General features: G+C 39.1%; 2 protein-coding genes across 5 annotated transcripts in view; both read right to left on the reverse strand.

Annotated features, from left to right (window-relative positions):
* Nucleotides 1–4,289: 4,289 nt before the first annotated feature.
* LOC124865164 (myelin basic protein-like) lies at nt 4,290–27,507 on the reverse strand. Of its 4 annotated transcripts, XM_047360138.1 has the most exons (7): nt 27,242–27,507; nt 16,418–16,522; nt 16,219–16,245; nt 15,492–15,521; nt 11,916–11,987; nt 11,725–11,743; nt 4,290–5,532 (listed from the first exon to the last, which is right to left on the reverse strand). In XM_047360138.1, the coding sequence occupies exons 1-6, from the start codon at nt 27,359–27,361 to the stop codon at nt 11,741–11,743; spliced, it is 357 nt and encodes a 118-aa protein (XP_047216094.1). In that variant the 5' UTR covers nt 27,362–27,507; the 3' UTR covers nt 4,290–5,532; nt 11,725–11,740. The 4 variants fall into 4 exon arrangements, with proteins under 4 accessions (XP_047216094.1, XP_047216106.1, XP_047216088.1 ...); XM_047360150.1 differs by lacking the exon at nt 15,492–15,521; XM_047360132.1 differs by lacking the exon at nt 11,725–11,743.
* Nucleotides 27,499–27,883, reverse strand: part of LOC124865154 (myelin basic protein-like) — a 97,231-nt gene continuing 96,846 nt past the window's right edge. Inside the window, exon 4 of the mRNA XM_047360123.1 lies at nt 27,499–27,797. Within this exon, the coding sequence (XP_047216079.1) occupies nt 27,499–27,797 (299 nt within the window). The remainder of the gene's footprint in view (nt 27,798–27,883) is intronic.

Here is a 27,883-nt window from a genome sequence, read left to right on the forward strand (position 1 = left end):
CTTGAACTAATAAAAAGGTTCTGGAGTGGCTCACCTGCAGTCCTAAATGACATAAGATAACAAATATGTAGAGGGAGCTAAAGAGTAGGGCAATGGCAAAGAGGCCTTTCAACATCAATGCCTTGGAGCTCATCAAGTCTTGGTGCTCAATTCCAGGGGAATAATTTGGGCTTAACTATACATTCAGAATGGTATTTCTAAACAAGTAAATGTGATTTGATTTATTTATTAAAATGTCATGCACCAGAGTGTAATGCCCAGCCAATATAGGTTTACAAGACAGAACAAAACATTTACAAAAGCTTGACTAAATAGCGAACATGCATTATAAAGGAAACAAAACTCTGTCTTGGCGGCCAACCATTTTCAGTAAATTTTGCTACATCAAAAGTCTCTTGAATAAATAGCCAACTTAACAAATTTGCTTCGGTCAACCAGATCGGGACTTTTCTGTTGCATCTTCTTAAAATATTTCTCAGACCATAATACAGAGGGCACCAAAATATAGAATAAAATTCATCCTCGACCTCATTAAGTGCACAGAAAACACAAGCCTTGGTCTTAAGAAAGCCCGTTGCATTTAGAAAAACTTGTTATCCAACTTTTATCCAATTTGAATAAAAAGCTAACGCCGACTGCACTGTTCAAGGGTTAGGATTAATTGGAATGTATGTACCTGACTGTTGTGAAGTGCCTTGAGACAACATGTGTTGTGAATTGGCGCTATATAAATAAACATCCATCTGAAAAGAATGGGAAACCAACCAGCCATAGTGATTTACTATGGAGGACCGATCCTGACAAAATTAAAAATAAAAGCAGAAATATATATATATTGTTTTTCCTTTTCCTTACACGTGCCTTTTTTCTTTTGACATTTCCTCGTCTCTCTTTTTCCTTTACCGTATGCATTTCTGCTTCATTATGCAAATGAGGAGGGCTGCCTTCTTCTCTCCAGCTCCTCTCCTATTGGTCAATATACAGGAAGGAGGAGGATCCATGTGCAGGCCGAGGGTGTGTCCCAATTCAGGGGCTGGATCCTTCAAAGTGCGTACTTGTGGGCTGATTACATCACAGCGCGGCGCGTAAGGTCTGTCAGATGCTGCCGACAAATGTGTCCTTTTGCCCGATTTGAAGGATGCGTTGTGAGTATCCTTCGCGGTCCATCTTTTCCCATGATTCATTGCGGGTCGAAGCGTTTTGGTCAAACAGGGGCAGCCATGGCGGACCACAGTGACAAAAGCTGAGTAAACTGTGAAAAATTACACTTTCTGTGACACAAATTAACTTTTACAATGTTTTTAGTGCGGGAATATAACTGTGTAGACGTGAAAAATCTGCTTGATTTATCAAGACATCGCTTCATTTCAAACGTGCTCCGACGTTTTCGGAGTTTTCCGCTCCGTAGTAACTTGCTTCGCCAGCTCTACCGGCGGTGGGGCGAGCTAGACCCGGTAGAGATCTGACCGGACCGGACCGGATTTTACATCCCTTTTGACAAAATCAAATTATCTTTTGTAAATTATCTCTGACAATGTCCCAAAATCACAGATAATATCTGAGATGACATGACTTTTTTTTCCTAATTTTCAAGGTCAGATGTGAAGTTTGAAGCAGCTCTTCCTTCATCATTTCCCTTTAGTCATTATTTCTACCCTGCTGGTCATGGTTCATTCTTAAATGTTTGCCATAACTGTACCACTGCAAAAGGAATGGAGTGTTCAGAAAGTGAACATTTTTCACATCATTACCCTTCCCAACCAAAAACCTCAATGTACTTTAGTAAAACTTAGTAGTAACAGCAACCGTAACAAATTAACTGATGTGTTTCAAATTTTCAAAAACCTGAAAAGAACTGCTTGCGTATGTATTCAGCCTCCCTGACCGCTATGTAGTGAAACCAGCGTTCACTGTAATCACAGCTGCAAGTCTTTTAAAGTGTGTCTTGACCAACAGCAATTTTGTGACTTCAGGGTGATGTGCAAATAGTTTGCCTCCACACATTTTGTGTGTTGGTGAACAAGTTTAATTTCTGTCTCATCATTTCACATCTGCCCTACATGGCTTGTGACCAGCTGCAAACTGGACTTCTTGTGTGTCTTTTAAACAGTGACTTTCTTTTTGGCAACTTTTCATAAAGACCAGATTGGTGGTGTGCACAATTAATAGTTGTCATATCTACATATTATCTCACCAAACTCTGCTTTAGAAATTCTCCCCAGCCTTATCTCTGACTTGTCTGCAGTGTTTCTTAGTCTCCAAGATCCTATTTGAACCTGTCTTACTGGTAAGCTGACAGTAGAAGGTAGCTGGTTCATTTAGGGCTACCAGAGGAAAAGGGGCTAAATGCAAATGCATTCCACACTTTTCAGATTTTAATTTTTCTTAATTTGAACCATTTTAAAATACTTCTACTTTCTTCCCACTTCAGTATCACATAAATTCCTAATAAAACACTTTGAACTTTGTGGTTTAATGTGACACAGTGAGAACAAGTTTGATACTACTGCAATGTCCTTCATATTAAATTCCACCATTCTTCGTCTGCAGTATAAACCAGTCTTCTCTGTAGCATTGCAGTACATTCAGTCCAATATCAAGACTTATTATTTTGGAAACCAAGATACTCACAAGTGCCATTTCTGGACTTGTATGTAATGTTTTAGGTGATTTTGTTAAGAACATCTATATATTTAGCAAATAGAGCATAGAAAACAAAACTCTTGGCAAGATCTACCTTGTGATTAATTTGAACTGGAGTGGCTTATGTTTTTGGCAGTAGGGATTTAATTTCAACTAGCACCTCCACCTCCACAGGGAGCCTTTGTACAAGATGACATGAAAATGCATATCCCCTGATTATTCTTTAGCCAGAATAGTAGGTCCTTCATCTACTCCAGCTGGGAAAACTTGGCATGAATAGTGATTACAGTGCCTTGCAAAAGTACTCGGCCTCCTTGAACTTTTCAACCTTTTGCCACATTTCAGGCTTCAAACAAAGATATAAAATTCAACTTTTTTGTGAAGAATCAACAAGTGGGACACAATCGTGAAGTGGAATGAAATTTATTGGATGTGTCAAACTTTTTTTAACAAATAAACTGAAAAGTGGGATGTGCAATATTATTCGGCCCCTTTACTTTCAGTGCAGCAAACTCACTCCAGAAGTTCAGTGAGGATCTCTGAATGATCCAATGTTGTCCCAAATGACTGATGATGATAAATAGAATCCACCTGTGTGTAATCAAGTCTCCGTATAAAAGCACCTGCTCTGTGATAGTCTCAGGGTTCTGTTCAAAGTGCAGAGAGCATCATGAAGACCAAGTAACACACCAGGCAGGTCCGAGATACTGTTGTGGAGAAGTTTAAAGCTGGATTTGGATACAAAAAGATTTCCCAAGCTTTAAACATCCCAAGGAGCACTGTGAAAGCAATCAAATTGAAATGGAAGAAGTATCAGACCACTGCAAATCTACCAAGACCCGGCCGTCCCTCTAAACTTTCATCTCGAACAAGGAGAAGACTGATCAGAGATGCAGCCAAGAGGCCCATGATCACTCTGGATGAACTGCAGAGATCTACAGCTGAGGTGGGAGAGTCTGTCCATAGGACAACAATCAGTCGTACGCTGCACAAATCTGGCCTTTATGGAAGAGTGGCAAGAAGAAAGCCATTTCTCAAAGATATCCATAAAAAGTATCGTTTAAAGTTTGCCACCAGCCACCTGGGAGACACACCTGCTGTTCATGAACGCTCTCCATCCAACCTCACTGAGCTCCAGCTGTTTTGCAAGGAAGAATGGGCAAGACTTCCAGTTTCTCGATGTGCACAACTGATAGAGACATACCCCAAGCGACTTGCAGCTGTAATTGGAGCAAAGGGTGAAGCTACAAAGTTTTAATGCAAGGGGGCCGAATAATATTGCACGCCCCACTTTTCAGTTTTTTATTTGTTAAAAAAGATTGACACATCCAATAAATTTCATTCCACTTCACGATTGTGTCCCACTTGTTGTTGATTCGTCTCAAAAAATTAGAATTTTATATCTTTATGTTTGAAGCCTGAAATGTGGCAAGAGGTTGAAAAGTTCAAGGAGGGTGAATACTTTCGCAAGGCACTGTACCTCATGATTCATGCACTCTGGCTGTATAAAAGAAAATATGTCTACGTTTGTTTGCCTTGACCCGACCCAGTAATACCACTTCTTGTCGCTCTGTAGTTTGGATTCATTTGCTGCCAGTCATGTTAGGAGATGGGGGAAAAAAAATCTGACTCTGAAAACACAGACGGTTGGTTTATTTTTTATTTTTTAATGTTCAGTTAAGAGGCTACGCATACAGTAATGAGGAGCTTGTTTACATTCATTCCTGGGATCCATTCAGCAAAAGAAAGAAACGCACTGAACTCACATAAGGCTCAAGCAACAAAATGGATGGAGCTTTTTTTTTAATCATTGATCTTTGTTTTTTTTAATCTTTTTTACACAAATCTTGCACATTCTCAGGGGAAAAGTCTTACATTGTGTCATTACAGAGTTAATCACAGAGCACCTTTCTTGTTTGTTTATTCACCAGAAGGAAACACAGCTAATTGGTTTTTTGGCAGTCAGGAGGAAAGGCACAGTTTCAGAACTGAATTTAGCTCTAAGTGTGTGATAGAAAAAAGGCCAACAATTGACAGCTGACTACATTAAAGCATTAAGCACATCTGCAACATCAGGGTTCAGATTTGGTTTTTAATGTTGGAAACGTCACTATCACATGATGTGGTTATAGACACGGAAAAAAAGTCAATCATTAGTGAACTAAAGAGAAAATGTACATCTTTTTTTCTTGCACAAAGCTACCCGCCAGCCTAGTTGGTGAAAAACATATTCATAACAGGACGCTTCAAACAAGAAGAAGGGAAACACGTGAAAATAAAGATAACCCTAATAAAAAAACAAGTGTTAAGTTGTTGACAAAGCCACGCTCAGAAAAAAGGTTTGAGGGAGTGACGCAGACAGAGACAAGACAGAAAACCGATCTTTTCTAACCCAGAAGCGACCTGGTCTTCTCAACCAATCAGCAAGCGGCAACAACGGTCAAGTCAGTGGTACTTGCACCGGCCTATACCCTCAGCTGCTCCAGGCTTACTTCAGTTTAGCCACCTTTCTGTTAGGAAAGCAACACAGATGAGACAGAAACTTAAACTGTACACATAGAGAAGAGGTTAGGGGGGGGGGGGGGTCATTCAGGGTGCACACATAAGCTGCTTCAGGATCTCAGATACTTCACACTGGCACACACTTTGCATGATGGTTGGCAAGGGGCAAGGAGAGATTGTGTTGCTGTCTATCAGCCAAATGAGCGGGTGGGCGGAGGGGGAGCAAACATTAAGTTGTTAAAAAAGGCAGCTCAGTTTCAGGGGATGACAAGATATCCTCCTTTTTACCCCCTCCCTGATGGGCTCTTAAACATCCACCCTCTTGTTGTTGGAAGGGGTTGACGAGGGGGCCCTTCAGCGTTTGGCTGGAGAAGCACTCCTGCTACCCTGTGAAACAGACAAGACATACCTGATCAGTATGTGCAAGAGCGGAGCTCTAGTCTCACCTTAAAACACTGCTTTGTGTTAGTCTGGTCCGTTTTCTTCATTATGTGATGAGAAGCATCACCTCTGTGGTCAGTTTTTAGAAAGGCCTGCCAGCAATTCTGGCAGAGCAGAAAACATGTGAAGTAACTGATAAATGCAGGTTATTATTTCCAGCAATGCTTCAAGTCTTTTCTGCTAATGGTGATTGTTTGGAGTCATTCCCCAGTAAAAGATATTTGGATACATTATTGCCTTCCCAAGAACATGTCATGTTTCTTTTGTGCTTCATTAGTTTGTTCATTCATATTATCTGAATGAGATAATAGGTTCACAGTGCAGTTGGAGCAGTTACTGCCGAATCCAGATTTTTACATACACTGTATAAAACCATAACCTTGCTGCCGGACAGTTATGGTTATGAAAGATTGTTTTGTTTTTCTAGGACAATTGGAATTACCTAAATTATTACTGTTTGTTCAATGCTAGAAAAACAAAGAACAGATTTATTTGTTTTTTTACTTTCTTCATATTTGGAAAAGTACATACATTGGCCTGGGTCAAACATTAAAGGTATCCTGGTTGAAGTTTCTCACATTAGATTGCTGTAATTTTGTCAGGTTTGCTCATATACACCTTTTCAGCTGTGGTCACAAAGTGTCAATTGAATGGACTCTAAAATACTGACTCTGCTGTCCTTTAGTCACTTTGTAACAAATTTAGCAGCATGGTTTGTGTCATAGATCATCTTGAAGACCCATTTGTGCCCAAGCCAAACATCTCAAGATGCAATCTATTTTGTGATGTGCACCACTCCCTTTTGCAGCAAAACAGCCCCACAACATGATACTGCCTCTCCCGTACCTCCCACTTAGGAAGGTTTTTACAGTCTTCCCCCTTTTTCTCTTATTGCTTTAATAATAACTTTGGTAATCCTAACTGACCTAAAACTGGAACTGTCTTGCTTGACCTAATGTCAGACATGTCAGGAAAAAAAGCTTTTGCTTCTTTTTATATAGTGTATGTAAATATTTTCACCTGTATTTCATGTTGAAAATAACCAAGTTAGTAAAATTGTGTGCAATTTCCAGGATTTCCTAAATCAGATAATAATTTTAAAGGCAAAACATCTCAATATATTATTACATAAGACAAAGTGACTACAGGTAAAGATGAAATTTAAGGTACTTAAAAACTCCTCACAGACAGTATCAGACATATCCGATGTCTGCTTCTCCTGATCTTGAGATCAAATGTTTTTATTGAAGAAGACCGAGAGGCACACACACACTGTATACTCAGTAAAGGATTAAAGCATAACAGGTTTATTATTCAGCTAAAAAAGTTTAAGGAAGGGTTTTGAATTCAGCCATGGGGAATAAAAGGCTAGATCTTCATGAAGCGAATCTTGCAACATATTCCATGACTAAGTTGCTGCATCGAATAGGTGCAGCACATATCATAGGTTAATAACATTCAAATGTATTTATATATTTTATTAAAAGTTGGAAATCAAATACAAGCTGTTTACTATTCAAGAAAAACAATGGAGTACTCTGGCAGATGCAGGAACCCCTGCCAGGAGCATTGCCATAATTGATCCCAGGCCCTGTTCTTCTCTGGACTGAAAACAAACGCCCCTCTCAGAACGTACAAACATGATTTTTTGTATTATTTGGGGGCACAAATCAAACCCTTCCTGAGGCCAGATGTCTGCAGAGAGCAGATATTATTTAACATAATTATATTCAAAAACAAACCTCTCAGAGGCAAAATGAATGTATTAACTGGATTAGCTGTATTGTTTAGAAACTAAAAACCTCAGGAGCTCTTTGCCTAAAAATGAGACATAAGATCTTAATTAATTAGCATTATCTGGAATCACTGCAAGGAAAAGAGCTCTCATTCAACTTTAAGTATATCATAATAAAGGAAGGACTTAAAGGTATAGTCAAGATTGAACTAGACCAAATTATAAGCAAATGATATGATGCATGCAGGAGAAAACACTCTTGGTATCTTAAATCATTATAAATCTCAGCTCGTCCAAAAGGGACTAGACCAAAGTGGATTTGTGCCATCTTGAAGTGACTCTAACCCCAAAATGCATGATTATTTACACACCGTGGAAGTTGGAACTGGGAAGTCAGAGCTTATGTCAACTCCGAATTGTGTAGCGTTTCAGTTTCCTGCTTGTTTTCATTCATTTTGCGAGCAACTGCAACGGCAGTCTTACAACAATAACAATGACAATAACATTGTTTAACATGGTATTCCGTGCATAAAAACAGCGTTGAAACATCTTGTCTTGTAAACACTGAAAAGTAGTATGTGTACAACTGACTAAATGTTACATAAATAATAAAGAACTGCTAAAAACAGTCAATGTAAGAAGGTTTTACTACTATTGATGCGAGTAGCAGCCATCTTGAATGCGAAAGTCGGGTATGCTCGTGTTGCCCCGACTTTCCCACTCGTAATTCCAACTTTGGGGTGCATTCCAGTTGAAATTATCTACTCGGGGGTTAGAAATTCCGACTTCCAAGTACAAATGGAACGCACTATTATTGGGGAAATGGGGGTAGGAGGCGGTGCCCCACTAATGGACTTCCTGTATGAAATGTGAACTGAGAACCAAACATGTCAATTATTTCCAGTCAAAGTAACTTTCAGAGTAAAAATATTATAGTAGCTTAAGTAAATGTTTTTTTTTTTCTTTTTACTCTTCTGTACTTCTCTATTACTGTAGGTAGTTACTTTGAAAAGAAATGCAATAAATGTTGCCATGTCAGCACGTTTCACCCAGGACAATTATTAGTGGCGCGCTGCCTCCTACCTTTGTTTTTGCTGCAAACTTGTGCTGTGTTCCATTAACCTCGGAAGACTGAACTGGGATGTCTGAGTTTAAGTCATCTCGTAGTTGTAGCGTTCCAGTTTCCTGCTTGTTTTCGTTTGTATTGCTAGCAACTGTAACAGCAGTGTTACAATTATAACAATGACAATGAACTGGACGGTTTTATGCGGTATTTTGTGCTTATGAACAGTGTTGAAACATGTCGTCTTACAAACACTGTAAATTAGTACGGGTACAACTGACTAAATGTTACATAAATAATAAAGAACTGCTAAAAACAGTCAAAGTAAGACAGTTTTTCTATTATTGATGCGAGTAGCAGCCATCTTGAATGCGAAAGCCTGGTATGGTCTTGTTGCCCTTACTTTCCGACTTGTAATGATGCTGCAAAGGTGACATGAGTTTAAAGTGGCTTGTGCCAAAACCGTTAGCTTCAAACTCCAGGACCAGCTAATCTGTGGTCAGCGGTCCAAATATTTTTGGGCATATCTGTAAATGCAAAAATACTTTACTTCATTTTACCAAACAAGGAATGTCCCATTTAGATGTCACAGAGTCCTGATCAAGACAAGCAGCAAAATTGACTCGGTATATTTACTGAAAAACACAAAGCTGAAAGAAAACGTTATTATTTATGACTTTTTAATTAAAAACGTATTAATTAAATCACGGCTGCATGGTGGCGCAGTTGGTAGCCCTGTTGCCTTGCAGCAAAAAGGTTCTGGGTTCAATTCCTGGCCAGGGGTCTTTCTGCATGGAGTTTGCATGTTCTCCCCATGTATGCGTGGGTTCTCACCAGGTACTCCCACAGTCCAAAGACATGCCTGTTAGGTTAATTGGTCTCTCTAAATTAGGTGTATGTATGAATGGTTGTTTGTGTGTTGCCCTGCGATGGATAGGCGACCTGTCCAGGGTGTACCCCGCCTCCCACTCGTAGATTGCTAGAGATAGGCACCACTGTGGAATAAGTGGTAGAAAATGACTGACTGAATTAAATCAGTGACACTGTTCTACTGAAGCTGTTTTTAAAATTACAAAGTGAAGTTAATAAGGAGTATGTTCTAGAGATCACTTCACAGGTTTGGAGCAATTTAGTCGCATGACCCAGGAGCACTTCAGATATGTATTTGTACCCTGGAATGGTATTGGATCTGACTGAAGAGGTATTCTGGCAAAGTTTATTACAGAACCGATATTTAAAGCACAAGTAAAAATTATGTCTAACTGAGCAACTTATAAAGTTGGTATATTATATTATAAGTTTCTGTGTTTTTATCTTTCTTTTCTCATCCCTCAAGGCTGTGCTGTTTCATAAACACACTTTCACAAAAATTCAGAATGACAATAAGAGGCAAGTCTCTGAAAAGCAGACACATTATACAATGAGACAAATCTTTATGAATTGCTTAAGAAAATAATCCATATTGTGGAATGTTTGTTCTCATCCCAGAGCAAGAGCTGAAGACCGAGCTTTTATTCCAGACGTTTTATCTAGAATCCATTAACTGTCCAGAAGAAAAAGGATTTAAAAGCTACAGTACTTGGAGTTAAATCTGGCACTGAAAATGAAATTGTGAAACAATAATGACTGGATCGGGCTGCATCCTTATTTGTGTTTGGATTATGTGGGAGAAATGGAATGAATGACTCAACACCTCTGAGTCCACACCAATTAGCTGAATTAGAGAAACTAAAAAAAGTATCCCAGAGATCCTCCATCTTCAGATTTATTTTATTCTCTTTTAGCTCAGATGCAGTAGTTTAGCTTCTACTATAAAGATAGAGCCCTTAGGAAATTTGGATTTCTCTCTGCTCCGGTGATTTGGTAAACTGATCTACGGTACAATCAGAGCGGCTTTAAAACAAAAGCTTAGGAGGAGATTCTGTGTAGCGTAAAGAGACAGGCGCTCATAAATTTGACAGGCTGACGTAAATGCTTATGATGATATGAAAAGTTGGCTGATTGTTGAAGGCCACGAGAATTCAGTGAGGGAGCTTTCACAGTTTGCATCAGCAAGTCATTCCTGGATTTAAATCATCCACCTGTGCAAAGTCGTTTCAGCTTTTTACATCCCCCTCTGTATTTGACAGGTGAATTATTGCTAGTATTTCAACTTCTTACCCATTGATAGGAGGGATAAATGGATGAATATAGTTATTGTTTGGCTGCAGGTCAGTTAGATTTACACTCATGTTTATATGGAGCCCTTAATAGCAACTGGCATGTTTTTTATTGTTTATATTTAGAGCTTTTAGATGCTTTGTGTTAAGAATGGAAATTGGTTTCCATGGATACGGGCAAAGTTAGTGTTTCTTTTGTTTGAATAATTAGCTTATTTGGCTTTCAGGCTAATGAGGTTTGTTCATATTGGCCCTTTACCACTTATTAACAAAGTTCTATATTTTTGCCCCTGCCTTGACAAGAGATTACATAAGAATCCGTCGATTGAAATGAGTGATCAAATTAATTAAAATATTTTCTACAACACATAGAAACATGTCGGCAGTTCATTCAAGCTGTAGGAGAGAGCAATGTTCTGTTTATTTATTTCAAATACATTAGCAGCCTTTTAGGAAATATAGAGTAAAGGTAAGAATCTATATTCCCTTTACATATTCCCATAGCGACTGTTGTTTTAATGATGCTAGCCACACTAACGGTTAATATTTAGAAAAAGCATCAAGAGGCTCTTGAGTTTCTTTTTAGTAAAACTGCTCGTTCACAGACATAGTGTGAAGTTGTTTCTGCTGCTAAAATAAATATTTAATGAGGGCTCATGGTAGAAAGACTTAAAGTCATATTGTGAACTCTAATAATTACAGGTCTTAGGCAAAAACTGGACATCCAAAACTAAGGTCTAAGACCTTCCCTTTGGGCTTTTGTTAACCAATAGGCAAAAACAAAATCTAAGGAAAATATTGTGCAGATAAAAGACTAACATAAAATAAGCATTCTACCAGCATTTGTAGAAATGATGAATACCTGTGCAGAATAATATAAATTTATAAATGCGCATTAGCAATGCAGCAGCCGACCCTCCCTCCATAGTGAAGAAGCGGTTTGTTATCTGCAGCCAGTGGATCCTAAACAGAACTGGAACCTACATCTTTCAGCATGATTATATCAGCGATGCCATAAAGCTTAAAATGTGCGTAATAATCAAAATTGTGTCTAAAAGCCTCTTGTTATTCTGCTTCTGGTTGCTGTAGCAACGACATGATATTTTCCAAGCGAATCAATGCTGAACAAATGCACAGCGAGTTAAGCGTAAGTATCCCTCTATCACACAGTATTTACTCACTTTGCTGTCGAAATCATCACTGAGGAAGAAAAGAAAATGGAAAGACAGAGGCAGGAACATCATTAGGCAACAAAACTATTTACCTAAAGCTTTTATAACCAGGAAAGAGCAGTGAAAAGAAATCATAAGTTGGATTCAATAAGCAGTTAGAAAAGAGAGAAAAAAAAAACAAAGACTTCTCTTCTTTTTACCATTTTGAAGATTCTAGTCAGGGTGCCTTTGCCATCCCCTGCACTGGCCTTCTTGCTTGACTTCTGGTGGCCCTGGCAGAAGGAAAAGAAGAGGCATTTAGGCATGTTAAAAAGTATTTTACACATCATTAAGGGACTGAGATGTGGCTGACAACCATGGATTGATTCATAGTTCAACCCAGAGTTTAAGAATATTCAGAAAGCTGCTAGATAGTATAAAGGACTGATCCTTCACCAGAATACTCTCAGGAGTGATGGACTTTGGGTTCTTCATCAGCTTAGGTTATAGATTAGGGTGAAATCCAACTGTGCCCTGAATTAACAGAATGATTGCATTGTGCTCCTTTATCATTTCATAATGTTTGAATTATGCATGAGTTGGAGGCTGCAAAGGAGGAATAAACTGGAAAGGTTTTTGGTTTATACAATTAGCTGAAAACGTACTAATAAAGCTGAAAGAAAGGACAGAATCTCCTCTCAGAAAATTTGTTTCTTTTAATTACATGTTCTGGCATGTATTTTAATTTACAACCCCAATTCCGGTAAAGTTGAGACACTGTATAATGTCAATAACAACAGTTCAACCTAGTCCTGTTCAACCTAAACGCAATTAAATACAAAACAAAGACAAGGTATTTATTGTTCACACTGATAAACTTTATGTTTTTCTCTGCAAATATTCACTCATTTTAAATTTGATCCTTGCAACACGTTCCAAAAAAGCTGAGACAGGAACAACAGAAGACTGGGAAAGTTGAGGAATGCTCAAAAAACATGTTTGGAACGTTCCACAGGTAAACAGGTAAATTGCAAACAGGTGAGTGTCATGACTGGAGATAAAAGAAGTGTCTCAAAAAGCTCAGTTGTTCAGAAGCTAGGATGGGTTGAGGTTCACCAATTTGCGAATAACTGCATGAGCAAATAGTCCAACAGTTTAAGAACAACATTTCTCAACTAACAATTGCAAGGAATTTACAGTCCTCATCTACCTTTTACCCAGTGATGGCTAAAAGGTAGTCCATAATATCATTAAAAGATGATATTAACCCTAAATGCTGCCGCCTCCTCTGGACCCGAGCTCATCTGAGATAGACTGATGCAAAGTGGAAAGTGTGCTTTGGTCTGAAGAGTCCACATTTCAAATTGTTTTTGAAAATTATGCATATCGCATCCTTCGGACCAAATAGGAGAGGCAGAACCAGATTGCTATCAGGACAAAGTTCAAACGCCAGCATCTGTGATGTATGAGGGGTGTTAGTGTCCATGACATGGGTAACTTGCACTGCATCTGTGAAGGCACCATTAATGCTGAAAGGTACATACAGATATTGGAGCAACATACTGTATCCTGCCATCCAGGCAAAGTATTTTTCAGAGTCGTCCCTTCTTATTTCAGCAAGACAATGCCAAGCCACATTCTGCAGGTGTTCCAACAACATATAGCTTCATAGTACTAGACTGGCCTACCTACCAGACCTGTCTCCTATGGAAAATGTGTGGCGCTTTATGAAGCTCTAAACACGACCACGGAGATCCCGTACTGTTGAGCAACTGAAGTTGTACGTCAAGCAAAAATGGGAAAGATTTCCACCTACAAGCTTGAACAGGATTTTTCAAATCATTATATTGTGTTTTTATTTACGTTTTAAATAACGTGCCAACTTCATAGGAATTGGGGTTGTATGCATTATCATCTGTGCATACTTTAATGAATCGGTCGACACTACGTGAAGAATAAAGCGTTTTACATTGACAAGAACACAGGTGCATCTCAAGACATTTGAATAATTTATTTCTGTAATCCAGTTCAAAAAGTTAAACTCATATATAGAATTATGACACATAGAGTGATGTATTTCAAGCGTTCATTTCTGTTAATTTCAATGATTATGGCTTACAGCTGATGAAAACCCAAAATTCAGTTTCCCAGAAAATTTGAATATTAGATAGGATCAATAATTATTATTTAATTTTTTTATCTGGAAATGTTATTTATTGCCTAGACAATCAAGGGGAGGAATGCTTACTTGACAACTGTCAAGCAGATAACCAGAGACACCCTTACCAAGGAGGGTAAGCAACAAATGGTCTTGCTTAAGAAGAAGGCTGTTCACATAGTGCCATATCCAACTATAATAATAGGAAGTTTAGTGGTAGGACTAAACTTCCTGTGTGCACAAGCAACATGGATAGCCAGATCCTTAAGAAGACTGTGAAGACAAGCCCATCAAAGAATTTAGGATAAAGAGAGTAAGTACTTTATGCTGTACTTTACTGGCAAGAAAACATGCCTGACCTACACCCCATATATGGAGTATTGTCAAGAGGAAGATGAGAGACACCAGACCAGACCATGCAGATGAGCTGACGGCCCCTGTTAAGGCAACCATCACTTCCATCAGGGATGGTTTCAGCAGACTGCGGGCTCCTGGGTTGGATTCAGTTTAGGTGTCCTAACAACACAGGGTCATAGTAGTTATATATTTGTTGTCTACATGAAAATCTAACAAATTAAAAGCCCCCCACTTTTATAGGACCTGTATGTTTTCTTTAAAGAGTATAAAGTACTGTTCTTGTGATACAGCCATTCACATGAAAAAACAAAGATATTTTTAGGGGCTTCAGTTTTTGAACGGAATAAGTAAAATCTCTTTTCAATGATATGCTAATTCACTGAGCTGCACATGAATACAAACATTTTTTGTAATTTAGTTTAAGAGTTTGTATGGGCAGAGAAGCACTAAGGGACTGTGAATAAAATAAGAGTAACAACAACGGGTAAAACCAATCTTTTATGCTTTTATTTCATTTATTAAAAAAAATTTAAAAACTGCCCTGTAATATGACAACCTTTGAAAAGCCAAAATAAATCTGTTTGTTTGTGATTTCTGAGTAGATCAGAACCAGACGAGCTGAAACTATCGAAAAGTGCACATTTCTAATGCAAGCGAAAGTTAACTTTCTTTCATATATCAAGTGACATTAAAAAAAGAAAAAATTATAATATAAATCTATAAATAGATTTATGGGTAATTATTAGAAGGTAAATAATGCGCTGTGAGATAAAGAGTGTGCACAATTCTTTCTCTCTAGTTTTCTGCCTGTGCAAATATCTTTTTTAGTCCCTTAGTGATGTCTCTATTATCTGTTTAATCCACAGCTATCTGTCTGGAGCCACACAAGCACAACAATGTTAGATCATGTGCTGGTGATGCTGCAAATGGAGGCAAAGAGCAGCCTTCTGTCAGCCACAGAAGAACCTTTAGGATGATATAAGTACCATGAAGAGGCGAGTAATGCTGGTGTTATCATTAAAGTTCTAATGTGCACTCAGTATGTGGAGACATGAGCGTGCACAAGTCACAGAACGGCCATGGTAATGTTTCACCAGAGTCTGTGATTAGGGTTTTATCTCTGATGTATGGAAAGATTAGGAAGACTTAAGTGGATGATGGAGAGCAAATGTAAAAAGAGACACCAGTGTCAAAGATGACTGACTTGATACTGTAAGTTTTAATAAAGCATGATTCTTTTTTTATCTCTATCTTTTCTTTCGGCCATTTTCAAACCACCTACCAGGCCTATCTTGGCAGCTAGTCCCCTCCACTGGGTGTGCAGAGAAACAAGAGATGGAAGGGAGGAGGAAAAAAAAAACAATGTGTTTGAGTTCAAACACAAGGAAGGTAAGGACAGGGGATGAGTGGCTGAGTTCGTCCAGAGGGAGGAAGGTAGGGAGGCAGAGGGGGTTCATGAGGGACGTGGGATAAGATGCGCAATGGGGAGCAGGAATAAAGAACAATGCAGATGCTCACATTGGAAAGTGGTACATCAGATCATACATTTGGTGATGATGTATGTTAAAAAAATTATTTAAAAAAAACTTTCTTATAGGTCTTATAGATTGATTTTCATCAGAAAAATGCCATGGAGACTCTCAAAGACTGAGTTTATTCTTTCCTGCTAAAAAAAATGGCATTTCTCAAAACCATAAATCACACTATTGTTAAACGGCAACAATAGGTGGTTTTGAGTATTTACCAACAGGTCCTGAATAAAAATGGACGCCACAGTTATCAGGTTTATATTTATGAAAGAAATTTGAAAGCTATGTCATTTTCTTTGTATTAGTCTGTCTCATAAAATCCCAATAAAATACGTTGAACCCTGTGGCTGTAGTATGGCAAAATGTGAGAAAGCACAAGGGGTATCAATACTGGCACTATATGACTTACCTTTCAGGAAAATACAGGATGCTTTTTCTAAATGAATGATTGTAATGTAACAAAAAGTAAAGCAGACTCACCCTAGATTTAGGAGGGGCAGGGGACACCTGAGGAATAATTAAGAGCAGAGAGTAAAGATGTTTTGAGTTGGTGAGACCAGAGTCAGAAGCAAAGAGACAAATGAAGACAAACAGGAGAGAAAAAGCCAGTTGCTGGAGCTCTTGAAGCCTCTGACCTGAGAGTCTGTAAATGCTTAGAAATGTAAAGCTCACTACTCACAATCGTGCGGAAGAAATGGACCACGGCGTTCTCTGCTCCGCGTTTACGTGGCGAGGTGGCAGACGCTTTCTGAGGGGCTGGAGAGAGAGCACCTCGGAAAGAACCCTGGGAAGAGAAGCAGAGGAGCAGTGGACCTGCGTGTTACATGAGCTCTGTGGTCTTAACCTCTTCTGGGTGACACACTGGCTATGGTACAAGAGGAATAGGGAAATCTTTACCAGGAAATATGAGAATTCATGAGGAAATTTCAAAAAGAGAATTTGTTGCTTGTCCTATATCCAAAAAAGAAAGAACATGACTGATGCAATGTGTACATAAGGTTATGTAGTGAAATACCTGAATTGGTTTGGAATGAAATCATAAAGAAGATTAAGAAATGATTTGATGATGGAGTTTAATTAAAGTAACAGATTTGGTTGAATGTTTGGTGGTGGCAGCATCATGGTGTGGGTTTGCTTTTGTTCAGTAGAGAAAGAGAAGCTTGTCAGAGTTAACAGAAAGGTGAATAAACCTCAATTCTATTCATCCGCATTCTGGATGCACAGGGTCTACAGGATCTTTGTGGTCCTAGTGGTGTAAGGCAGTGATTCCCAACCGGGGATACTCGTACCCTTAATGGTACGTAAGCACATGGCATCGTGGAAACGTACCTTTTTTCAGCCAAAAAAGCAAAAAAGGCACAATAAAACAACTACAGATGGGAAAGACCAAAGCAGTGATGTCTCTCCACTACCGGGAGAGAGAGAGAGAAGTAACAGCTGTTTCCACTCTGCTGATCTATCAAAGTTTATCAAGGACAAGCAAGGTCAGGTGTCATACTAAAGCTCAGTTAAATGATGAAAACCGACTGATATAGGTAGACTGAATATCATTTTTGTTAAGTGTTCTGTTGCTGATTACTTTTTTAAATGTCTGTTTATTGAGGACTTATCCAAGGGGGGCGCCCCGCCCCGCCAACAAGGTAGTAATACTACGTTTTCACAGTTGATATCATTCATTTTATCAGATCACGTCGTGAGCAATTTCTGTCCCTGCATCGTCGCTACTCTACTTTATATGGCCAAACTTGACGAAGGCTGGAGGAAAACACACTCCTCATACTCTGTGTCAATGCTGACACGCTGACTCACGTGCGCTCGCAAGCAGGTGAACACACGCACCCAACAGCGGAGAGAAAAACATGCTGCTAAAACCCGGAAAGCAGGCAAGGATTTCTGCGGTTTTAAAAGCACAGAGTTTTGTTTTGATGGTAGCACTTCCTCTCCTGCGAGCAGCAGCTAATTCTCTTACACCTGGTACATATGGCAAAGGTAGAAGTACAAAAAATAGCCAAAGTGTTTCATTCACTGCCTCTTGACACGCAGCTAAAGTCCAGTCACCACAGAATAAAGATTCTGACCTGGCTTGGCTGTTGGGGGTGAAATAATACCCCTGGCTCTATAAGAGTGACAATCAATCAATCAATTAGACAGACAGATTGATAGATAAAGAAAGAAAGACAATATATAAAGATTACAAGATGAAGAGACAGAAACAGATAAAAGATGTGATAGAGACAGAAAGATGGATAAATAGGGAATGATGGAGAGCCAGTTAAAACAGATAAAGAAAAAGATATATAAATTATATATAAATACAGAAGATAGAAGATGAACAAAGTAGATTTCAGTTTTTTTCTTTACTTAGGAAAGTTCTGTTGAATATGTAAATAGCTTAAACAGACTGCAATCAGACCAGGCAATTCGTTCATATATATAGATATCTAAAGATATATATATATTTATATTTATATATCTACTATATATATATATATATATACTGTATAATATATTGCCTCCTGTTAACTCCCCCCACCCCCAACACCAAAATTCTAGGGGACACACTGGAGGGGGTACCCGTGGTATAACGAATTGGCTCAGGTAGTACACAAGTCAAAAAAGGTTGGGAACCACTGGTCTAAGGCTCACTTGTAAATTAGGAAGTTCTGCATTGAAGCCCTGCTTGGACTTCCGTGTTTTCCGTGCTTCCTCTGCTTTAACATTCTTACTTTACATTGTATTGGAACTTCTTTATATTTTAGGTCGTATATTTTACAGAAATATATGACCAAACAATGCAATAATATAGACAGATTCAATTTAATTGCATACATCACAATTTGATCCTCCTTATTATGCAGTGCAGTCAAATTCAGGTTACAAGGGCCCAGATCTTCATCCATCTATCTTCACGAAGTTCAAACACTGATGTCGACTTTAAGGACAGAGAGAAGCTCTAAGTCTGGACTCTCTGGGAGGTCATATTTACTTTTCAAATTACACTTTTTTATCCTTGCTTGTTCAATGCTTCTGGGCCTCTGCAATAGGAATATTATGTGGCAACATATTTCTTCCATGAATGCAAATATTAACTTTAGCCATCCCCATACCTAACAAATCTTTACAACCTTTATGAGTTATTGTCTCCTTGATTTTTAACATCAGGAAGTGAAAACAAAGTTAAAACTGAAATCAAATTATGATGGCTGTGTATTATAAAATGGAAAATGAATGGAGAAATCCCCAAAGGATACAGATTGCTCTTTTGTTTAAAAAGGCACAATTAGGACTTGAATAAAGAAAAATAATAAAAAATCAATTTCAAACTCTCCCATAATAAAGAATCTGGCCGATTTTTTTATGTAACTGACATAAACAGAGTCAAAGGTTTGCAAAAAATAAATGCCAAAAATACATCAAGGGACCCAGGGGGGATTAACCTATAGGCTTATGGTTGGATTTTGACTTCCACCCAGTAAGCCTCTCATTGCTTGTGGAAAATTATTTTAATGTCTGGTGTGTGCTTTCCATTTGATCCTCTCTGTAATGACTGGGGGGTGTAAAACAAGCTGGTGGCCACAGTAGCTTTCAATAGAATTTCTTTCCATTAATTGATTTAAATCTGTAAGATTAATAGCAGAGAAAATCCACCCAGCTAACTGTCAAATACTCGATCACAACTTCCTCAAATTGAATCGAACTGGTACAACTGAACATGTGAAATAACCACTCTTTTCTTGATGATGGGTTGAACTTAACAAAGAGTCCATTTATTATAAAAAGACCAATCCAAACGCTTCACAAGTCCTAGTTCAGAAAAGCTGAAACAGGTTGAAGTTTGATTGTCAGACTTTTTGCTTGAGTGAAAAAACTGGAGCCTAAAGGAGGACAAAAAAAAATCCCTTCCTGTGCAAACATTACAGAAACACATCAGGCGTAACACATAAAACCTCTAATGCTGAATCCCATCTGCAAGCTGCACACGGCAGCAGCTCATTTCCACTTCCTCAGTGGGTTCAGGCCTTTTTCCTAATGTCACCTCATGCATTTCTTTTTCCGACCTTTCTAATGGAACAGGAACACGTGTGGACTTTTGTCCTGTTGTGGGGACCTAAATCTGTTTCAACGAGGTTTTAGCTGAACCTCTATTTCAGGAACAAAAGAAAGTCTGCTTGATCTCCGGATATTTTCGGACAGTGAGGGGGAGGCTGAGTTTAGTGTGGTGTGAGCTGAAGGTGAGTGCACAACAAAATCAATGTAATGTCCTCTGAAGTCCTGGACATCAGGCTGCATGAGTTTGTTTTGGGGGTTATGGTTCTGATCCATTACCTCACTGCTGCCTCACATCAAAGATATAAAAGGTAGTAGAACAAGGTAGGGAACTTGCACCACCATCTCTGCTACACATCATGAGACATGCAATCTGCAACCTGGTCTACCTTTTATGGCTATGTTGAATGTGGATCTACAAACAGTAGGATGTAAAATACAAAGGAAGGAGCGAGGAAAAAAAAAAAAAAAAAACCCTGTTATTACAACTATTTCAAGTGCTACGTTGCCTCGGGTGAACTTCAGCTCTGTTCAGTAGAGACCCCTTAATGATGCTCTCTTCTGTAAGCTTGCGCTTCTGCATGCATCTTTGTATATTTCTACATGGCTAGGTCTGCAAAAGTGGAAAATGATGGGAAATAAAAGAAGAAAAGCTCTGAGAAAACAGAGTTGCCTCAGTGATTGCCGTGCTTTGTTTTGAGGGAGCGAAGAGGAGAAAGAGACATTAAATAATGATGGGGGAACTGTCCAAAAGCCGTGTCATTTGAGATCAGTTGTACCTTTGAAGTGAAAAATGGAATGCTCCGAGACAAGGGAAAGGCAAAACAACTATTTGTTTTGGCTCCAAACATGTTCAGAAATTAGATGGAAGCAAACAGTCTGAAAATGACAGCAAGAAATTATAAAATAACATCTCCTTGCTATTACAATATTACACCGTTTGGAGAAGGTTTAGTCAGTTATGCAAATGTGGAAAGACTACAACGACTGCAAATCTAACAAGAAAAGGTCTTCCCCCTAAACCAACACGAAGTGAAAGAAGAGCACAGCAGAGAAGCAGCCAAAAGGCCCCTGGTAACTTTGAAGAAACTGAAAACATACACAGCTCAGGTGGGACGATCTGGTGACAGCAAAACTATAAGTTATGCACTTCATAAATCTGGCTTTAATGGAAGCCATAGGAAGTCCCATGTGCAGTTTGCCACCAGCCAAGCAAGCAAAGAGGTGTAGGAAGGGACTCTGGTCAGATGAGACCAAAGTTGAACTTTTTAGCCTACATGAGTAACGGTCATGTAACGGTATGTGTGCCCCAAACACATCATCTGCAATGTGAAACGTGGTGCTGTGGGGTTGCTTCTCTTCAGCAGGGACAGGGAAGCTGGAAAATGAATGGAACTAAATACAAATATGAAAGGAAGTTGAGACTGTCTTGCCGAAGGATGGTTTTCTTCCAAAGATTCCTTTTAGTACAAGCCTGGTCTAAGGTTATTTTGGGCATAAGAAAAATTCATTTGGGGACCCACTTCTAGCAAAGCCTTTTACAATATAAAACACAAAACTTGGGAGAGTCAGACTTTAATGTTTTGTGTACAAGCAAAACCCTTAAAAATGTTATTACTGCTTAATCTAAGAAACATATGCTTCAAATGCAAACCCAGCTCCGACACAAGCAGCAGAAATGAGTAGATTGGCATTAAAGTGACTGTTACAGTAACTGTGAACATTTTTCCTTAGTATATATATTTCTAAAACTATTTTATATATGAAACTGTCTCGTGTTGAAATGCTATTGGAGTCCCAATTATGCCAATGCTCCTTTTTTGCTGGGATATGGCTTCCCACTTTTTTCCCATCAGTAACCTCTGATGCTAAAGCAAAGAAAAATCTGTTTTGATTTTCATAAACTAACATTCCTGTATTTATTCACCAACAGCCTTATTTGTGTGAGACATGTCTATACTGTATGTTGTGGATATTTGGACATTTTTAAAGGGATATTTATAGAATCTGGCTGGGATAATTTTTGATTACATAGCGTATGCTTTGTATACTATTTATCCGAAAAAGGTAGACTCTATGCAGCTAAGCCATTTAAAATAATAAGCTGATCTACCAGTTTAGTTCACCTTTTGTTAGACATGTATGTACAGTGTATTTTTGGAGGATTGCGTGAGATAAACCAGATAAAAGCAAAGCCATGAACCAGAACCTAGAACAGGGTCTCTTTTCCCTGCACAGCATCCCAGCTGTTTAATGGTCACCAAGCATCGGCACAAAGGTTACAGGTCACAGGCTGACCAGGAGTCTGTTTTAATATGATGATTAATGATTCGTAATATTTAATCCAAAGAAAAGGTGATGACTTTTGGGTTCATACAAGTTCAGTCTATCTTCACTCCCTGAATATCTGGGAGGCTGGAATATAATATTTAGCTAACATCCCAAAACTTTGTGCTACCCTGACATTCCAAACAGGAGACATTATTGTTTCCACACTTCAGTTGCTCACTCACAGCTTCTCTGTTCTATCATAGCTGTTTACACAGGAGGATCAGCTTTTCTACTCTGACTCCTAACTCTGCACAATGTTTTTATTTTGTTCCACCCACAAACAGAGAAAATCTGCTGCAAAGAAATTGGGACCCAAAGCAAAAAAAAAAGTAATTCACACCCTTGCAGATGCATCTCCTGTCTAAAGGTTAAAAACGTAGAAGGGCGGGTGTTGCTTTAGATTTTAAGCAGAGTGAACAGAAAATTATTTATTTAGTTTATTTTTTCTTACAGCCTGCTTATAGAAATAACTTTTGAACATTCCAACAATTAAATGACATTTCAATTTCCCATCATAACAATCAAACAGTTTAAAGTTGACAAAGAGAGTGCGACAGGTTTCCTTGGTAACAATGCACTACCCCTCCCTCACCTTTTGCTGTGTACTGCCCATCAGCTGGCTGAAAGAAAGCTGCTTCTCAGAACAGGCCAAAGAAAATACATCATCTTTTTTTTTATCCTGAACCTTCCCCTAACTGTTTATACCTTTTTTTTTTAACACGATGTGGGAAAAATGCATGCAACAGGTTACAAGAGTTTTCTCTGGTTAAAAGGAACACAGCCCCTCCTCCACCTGTTGCTGCACTCTGCAGCACTCTCCAGTCAGATGGCTGAAAGAGGGCTGCTATGGTTTTCCACATTCATTCATAAAATACTAATACATCCTGCAGCAAAAACATTTATGGAGTAGAAACCCCAACCATCACTTCTATTAACATAACGCTGTTTTAAAACTTTAGTTGGCAAGTCATGAGTTGGTTGACAAACTATTTTACATAAATACAATAATATCATGTTATGCAATTTTGTTTTAAGCCTTTGTGTTAATATAACAATATAAGACAACAGGGAGAATCTCATGCTGGCCCATTCATGTGTTAGTTTATTGTTAGATAATGGAGGATCTTCTGTTTCTGTCCCACACTACATTAAATCTCATTTCGCTTAAAAGAAATAAGATTTAAAGGTTTTTTTTCCTTTTTTTTCATACATGTTGAATAACCTAAACCCGAAAGAAAATGCTGCAGCCATAACAGCACTTTTGTTGAAAACTTGGGACACTCTTACTACTTTCAAGTGTGACTGATAAAGCAGAGAAGGGCAGGCAATAATTCAGCAGTGTGAGTCATTTGTTGTTTGCATTACATTTGCATTAAAATAAATTCTAACTTCTTGGCAATTCATCATTATGCAGCAATGATTTCTACTACCATGACTGCCGCACTATTGATGTTTCTTGGTGCATCCCAGACGTGACAACAAAGCCGGGTTTAGAGCTTTCGATTGATGTGTGATAGACGTTAATATATGAATGTTGAAATGAGTGGGAAACCTTGCTTTTTACATGAGCAGACTTGCAAACTACATAGGTCTAATCCTACAATTTCTCTCTGATTAAAGGTCCAAATGAATTAATTTCTGGTCCCACGTTTTGGGGAAACATATACCAGAATTCTGCCCTCTTTTGGCAACCCAGCTCCAAATGTTTTCTGTTTCTTGGCAATTTAATATTTAGGCTCACACAAAGAAACCGAGGCAGTCATCCATTGCCAAGGTCTATCAGAGCGGAGATAAACAATAGCTCTGCTTTCCATTACGCCTACTTTGATAACTCATTTTTGTTTGCTATGAAGTACAGAATATATTTGAACTCAACAATAAAGATGGCAAAGAAACAAAGAAAATGTTTCTTCAAACCAAACGAAAAACCACTTTAAAACATTAGCAAATGGAAATTAGAGGGGTTGTTAGCAGGGATGTTAAAATCTTTATCGTTCCTTTACAACAAGAGAACACAAGAGACATTAAGGTGAGTGCAAATCAAAGCAAAATAAAACAAAGAGAGCAGTGGGGATGTTGGTAAATAATTTTAATCAAGCAATATTCCAAAAAACAGCTGAGAACAGGATCAGATCAGGAACAGACCGCCGGTTACTACAGACACAGTTACATGAACCCAGAGCAGAGTTAAAAGGCGTAACAAAAACAGAAATAACAGCTCACAGAATGGGTCAAAGACATTTTAATCTGAGGTGAGCAAACTGATGAGAGAGGGGACCATCCCCTTCCTCATCCAAGACACTGGGGTTAGAATACAGCATCACAGAACTGTGGGAGAGCTAAAAACAGCCTGACGGATACAGGAATCAATCCTGGGTTTCATCATGTGACTCAAACTCTGTACCATTTACCTAATTAAGATGCAGATAAATAAAAGTTTTTAAAATTCTTTTATTTCTCTGTCTTCACTTTTGATAAACTTCACAAACTCATCGGCGCACAGCGGCAGATATATCCGCAGATGTTTCAGCTATTTTGTGTTTTCCTGCATCTTCAGCGAAACGTCTCTTAATAAAAGACATTAAAGTGGCTAAAGGAAAAACAAAGAAAGAGAGGAAACCATATGTATCCAACTGCCCAGTTTGCATTTAAATACCACTAAAATAGACATGCTTATTTGTCATTTAGAGACAAACACTGGTGCAACTTTTCTTACTAATACTGCAGCCTATAAGTCAAAGTGTGTGTTGAAGGATGTGTCTGTGGCACAGGGTGAGATAACAAAAATATCTGTCTCCTAGATTAAATCTTGTTAGAGATGTTAATGTTTGCAGCAGGAAGATAGTGCAGCTTTATTTATTTAATTTGCTAGAGGCAGCAGAAGTGGGCGAACCTGTCAGTGACTTGAGATTTAAGAACTTGAAGGCAAATCCTTGGTGAACACAACTCCACCGATATCCATCTGTTTATGTTTAAATAAAACCTTTATCGGTACGAACAGCAACATGCAGTTTATGGCAAAAATAAGCACGTTTCCAAAGTGGTTCTGATGATCTTTTTCCCTGAACGTCTCGGCTGCAGCTGTCACTGATCAGCAGGGCAGGCGAAAGAAAATAGAAAATAAGTTTAATCCTGAATCCTACTTAACATGCTAGATTAAGGCATGGGAGGAATGCATATTTTCAAGCTTAGTGGGTTTTCTGCGGCGCTCTGATTAGCTGGGTAAGAAAGCAGTTAGGCATGGGCCGGTCAAATGTGCTGGAGTGATCACTTTCTACAGCCGTATGGAGCACAGAGTAAATCAGCTCTGACCCACCCCAAAGTGTTGACACACATTGCCGCTCAGGTGGCTGGAAAAAAAAGGCTGCTAAGTTTTTGTCATAGTTAAAAAGTAAAACACAAGGTCCAGGGGTAGAAACTAAAGGAGCCCCACCCATCGCTGCTTTAAAAGTGAAAGCGTTTTTAAAACTACAGTTGGCAAGCAGTTTCAAACAAAAAACAATTAGATTACATGTTATACATCTCCTCCCCCACCCTCAGCTGTGCACTGCCAGTCAGCTGGCTAAAAAAGGCTTCTAAACGTATCCCTCGTTTACAGGAAAGGCAATTTTATCTGCTTGGAAACATTTTCAAAAAGTCATGTAGCAACCAAGCGCCAGAGGCAAGCTATGACTGGCCAGGTCTGTAAAGCAGTTGACTACAGGTTGGCTACCTGAGGACTAATTATCCAGCAGATATTAGCTTTTTATACTCTCATGTTACTCTATAAAGGGCAAAATGCATTGTATTCTGCACAGTACGCATGAAAACAACTAATCCATTATGTTAGTGGATGTTCATGCTACATGTTTGCTAAAATCTATGTATTAAAACTTTAATTTTTGAAGGTAGAACATTTTTTATTCCAGGTTATCATACAGTGTGATGCTCATACCGGCCCATGCCTAGAAGGCGGCTTATAATCGGAGAAACTATTTTTGCTTGCAGGATGTGACCTGCTGAACCAGCTGTGCCTCCGGAGAGCACCACTGGGCGCTCAGACCATTTGGAAGGAACCGCAGCAGAGCTAGCTGGGCAGAGCGGACCGATCGTAATAGTAGGAACAGCAGGCCAAGCAGTCCATCATGTCTGGACGCAGATCCCAGTCTGTCGAAGCTTAACTGGCAGAGCGGTCCGTGCCAGGAGTGTAGGATTTTGTTTTATTTTTTTGACTAACTATGCCTGAACAATGATGTTTGCATTTCTATTTTAACAGGCATTTTTCAAATATAACATTAAAAAGTAATCAGAAATCAACACAGACTCAAACTCCTCATAATCAACTTGTTTGCAAGAAAAAAAGTTAATAATTTCTCTCTTTAAAGAATATTTTATTATAATTTCAAAAACAAGGGATTATAAATGTAAACTAGTATACTGTATACAATACAATATAAATATTTTTCTTTGATCGTTTCACACATAATGTGATCATTAGCAGTGAAAGTCACCTAGCAGACTGCTATCACCATCAGCACCAGCAAAGTACCCCCTTGGGGGTGACTTTTCCCACAAGCTCAGGGATCAAAGTGATGAAGGTGCTGTTTGAACCCTCTGCAGAGATCCGACAATAATCTGCTCGTGTCACATCTTAATGACAAACACATTCACTCCTAAGATTTAGGATTAAGAAGTGAGGTACCTGAAGTGAAACACAGCTGTTCTCTAGTTTGACAAATGTTCATGTTTTAACCTCAAAAACGTCACATCTATTGCTATGCCATTATTCAGCTGAAGAAATGCTACAAGCATCAGTACCATTTTATCAAAGAAAACGTTAAATGACACAAAATCGCAGACTTAATGGAATGTAAAACAAGGGAAACCCTCTCTGATGAGTCACCATCCTGTGTCCAATCCACACACATCAACCAGTTAAGTTGCAGGATAACGACACACTTTGGTTCACCATAAAAACCAGTAAAACTAATGCAAATCTACATGACAAATTATAAAGCAAGAAATTCTGACAGAATGTGTCAAAGAGTCCATAGAAAATAGTGGTTTTGGGAGTGAATCAGCAGAATGAACTGAGATACATAAGAGGGGTCAGATGTTTCCACCCAGACCCTCCCTTCTTCCTCACCTTGCCCTTCCTTTTCTTGTCCCCTCCAAAGAACTTTCCTATCTGATCCAGGAGCCCGGGGTTCTTCTTTCTCCGGCCCAGCCCAAAGGCAGCCTGTGCAGAGCTGCTTGCAGATGCCATGGTTGTAGAAGTGCTTGACGGTTTTTTTTGTATTAGTTGAATGTATTTTTTTTGTCTCTCCCTTTAATGAGAGAGCAAAGCTCAAAAGAGGAAAAAGAGAAAAGGAAGGAGAGGGAAGGAACAAAAAAAAAGTCAGCCTATTCTAAGTCCTGCTCGGGGCTCTCCGACCCGCACTCTGAAGCCGCTCCGCTGTGCTCTTGGATGGTCTGCAGCTCGTCCGATTCCGAGGGTCGCTCTTTGAAGGTGTTGTCCTCCCTGCCCGGGGCATCTCGGGAGAAGAGGCGGACCAGGTGGGGGCGTGGTGTGGCGGCGTCAGGGTCAGCTGTGCTGGCGGGGGTCCAGGGCTGGCGGGGGCCTTCAGCGCCTGCGGAGTCAGTCACCGCCGGGTTCTCCGAGATGCTGCCATTGTTCTGCTTCGCATCTGCCTCAACCAAGCCTGCGCAGAAACAACAAGGGTCATCTATGGACTTGGGCCTGCATGGCACACAACAAAACCAGAGTGGCACAAAGGGCCCTTTTCAC

The sequence above is a fragment of the Girardinichthys multiradiatus genome, chromosome 3, assembly GCF_021462225.1.
Source record: "Girardinichthys multiradiatus isolate DD_20200921_A chromosome 3, DD_fGirMul_XY1, whole genome shotgun sequence".
Classification (NCBI taxonomy): Eukaryota; Metazoa; Chordata; class Actinopteri; order Cyprinodontiformes; family Goodeidae; genus Girardinichthys; species Girardinichthys multiradiatus.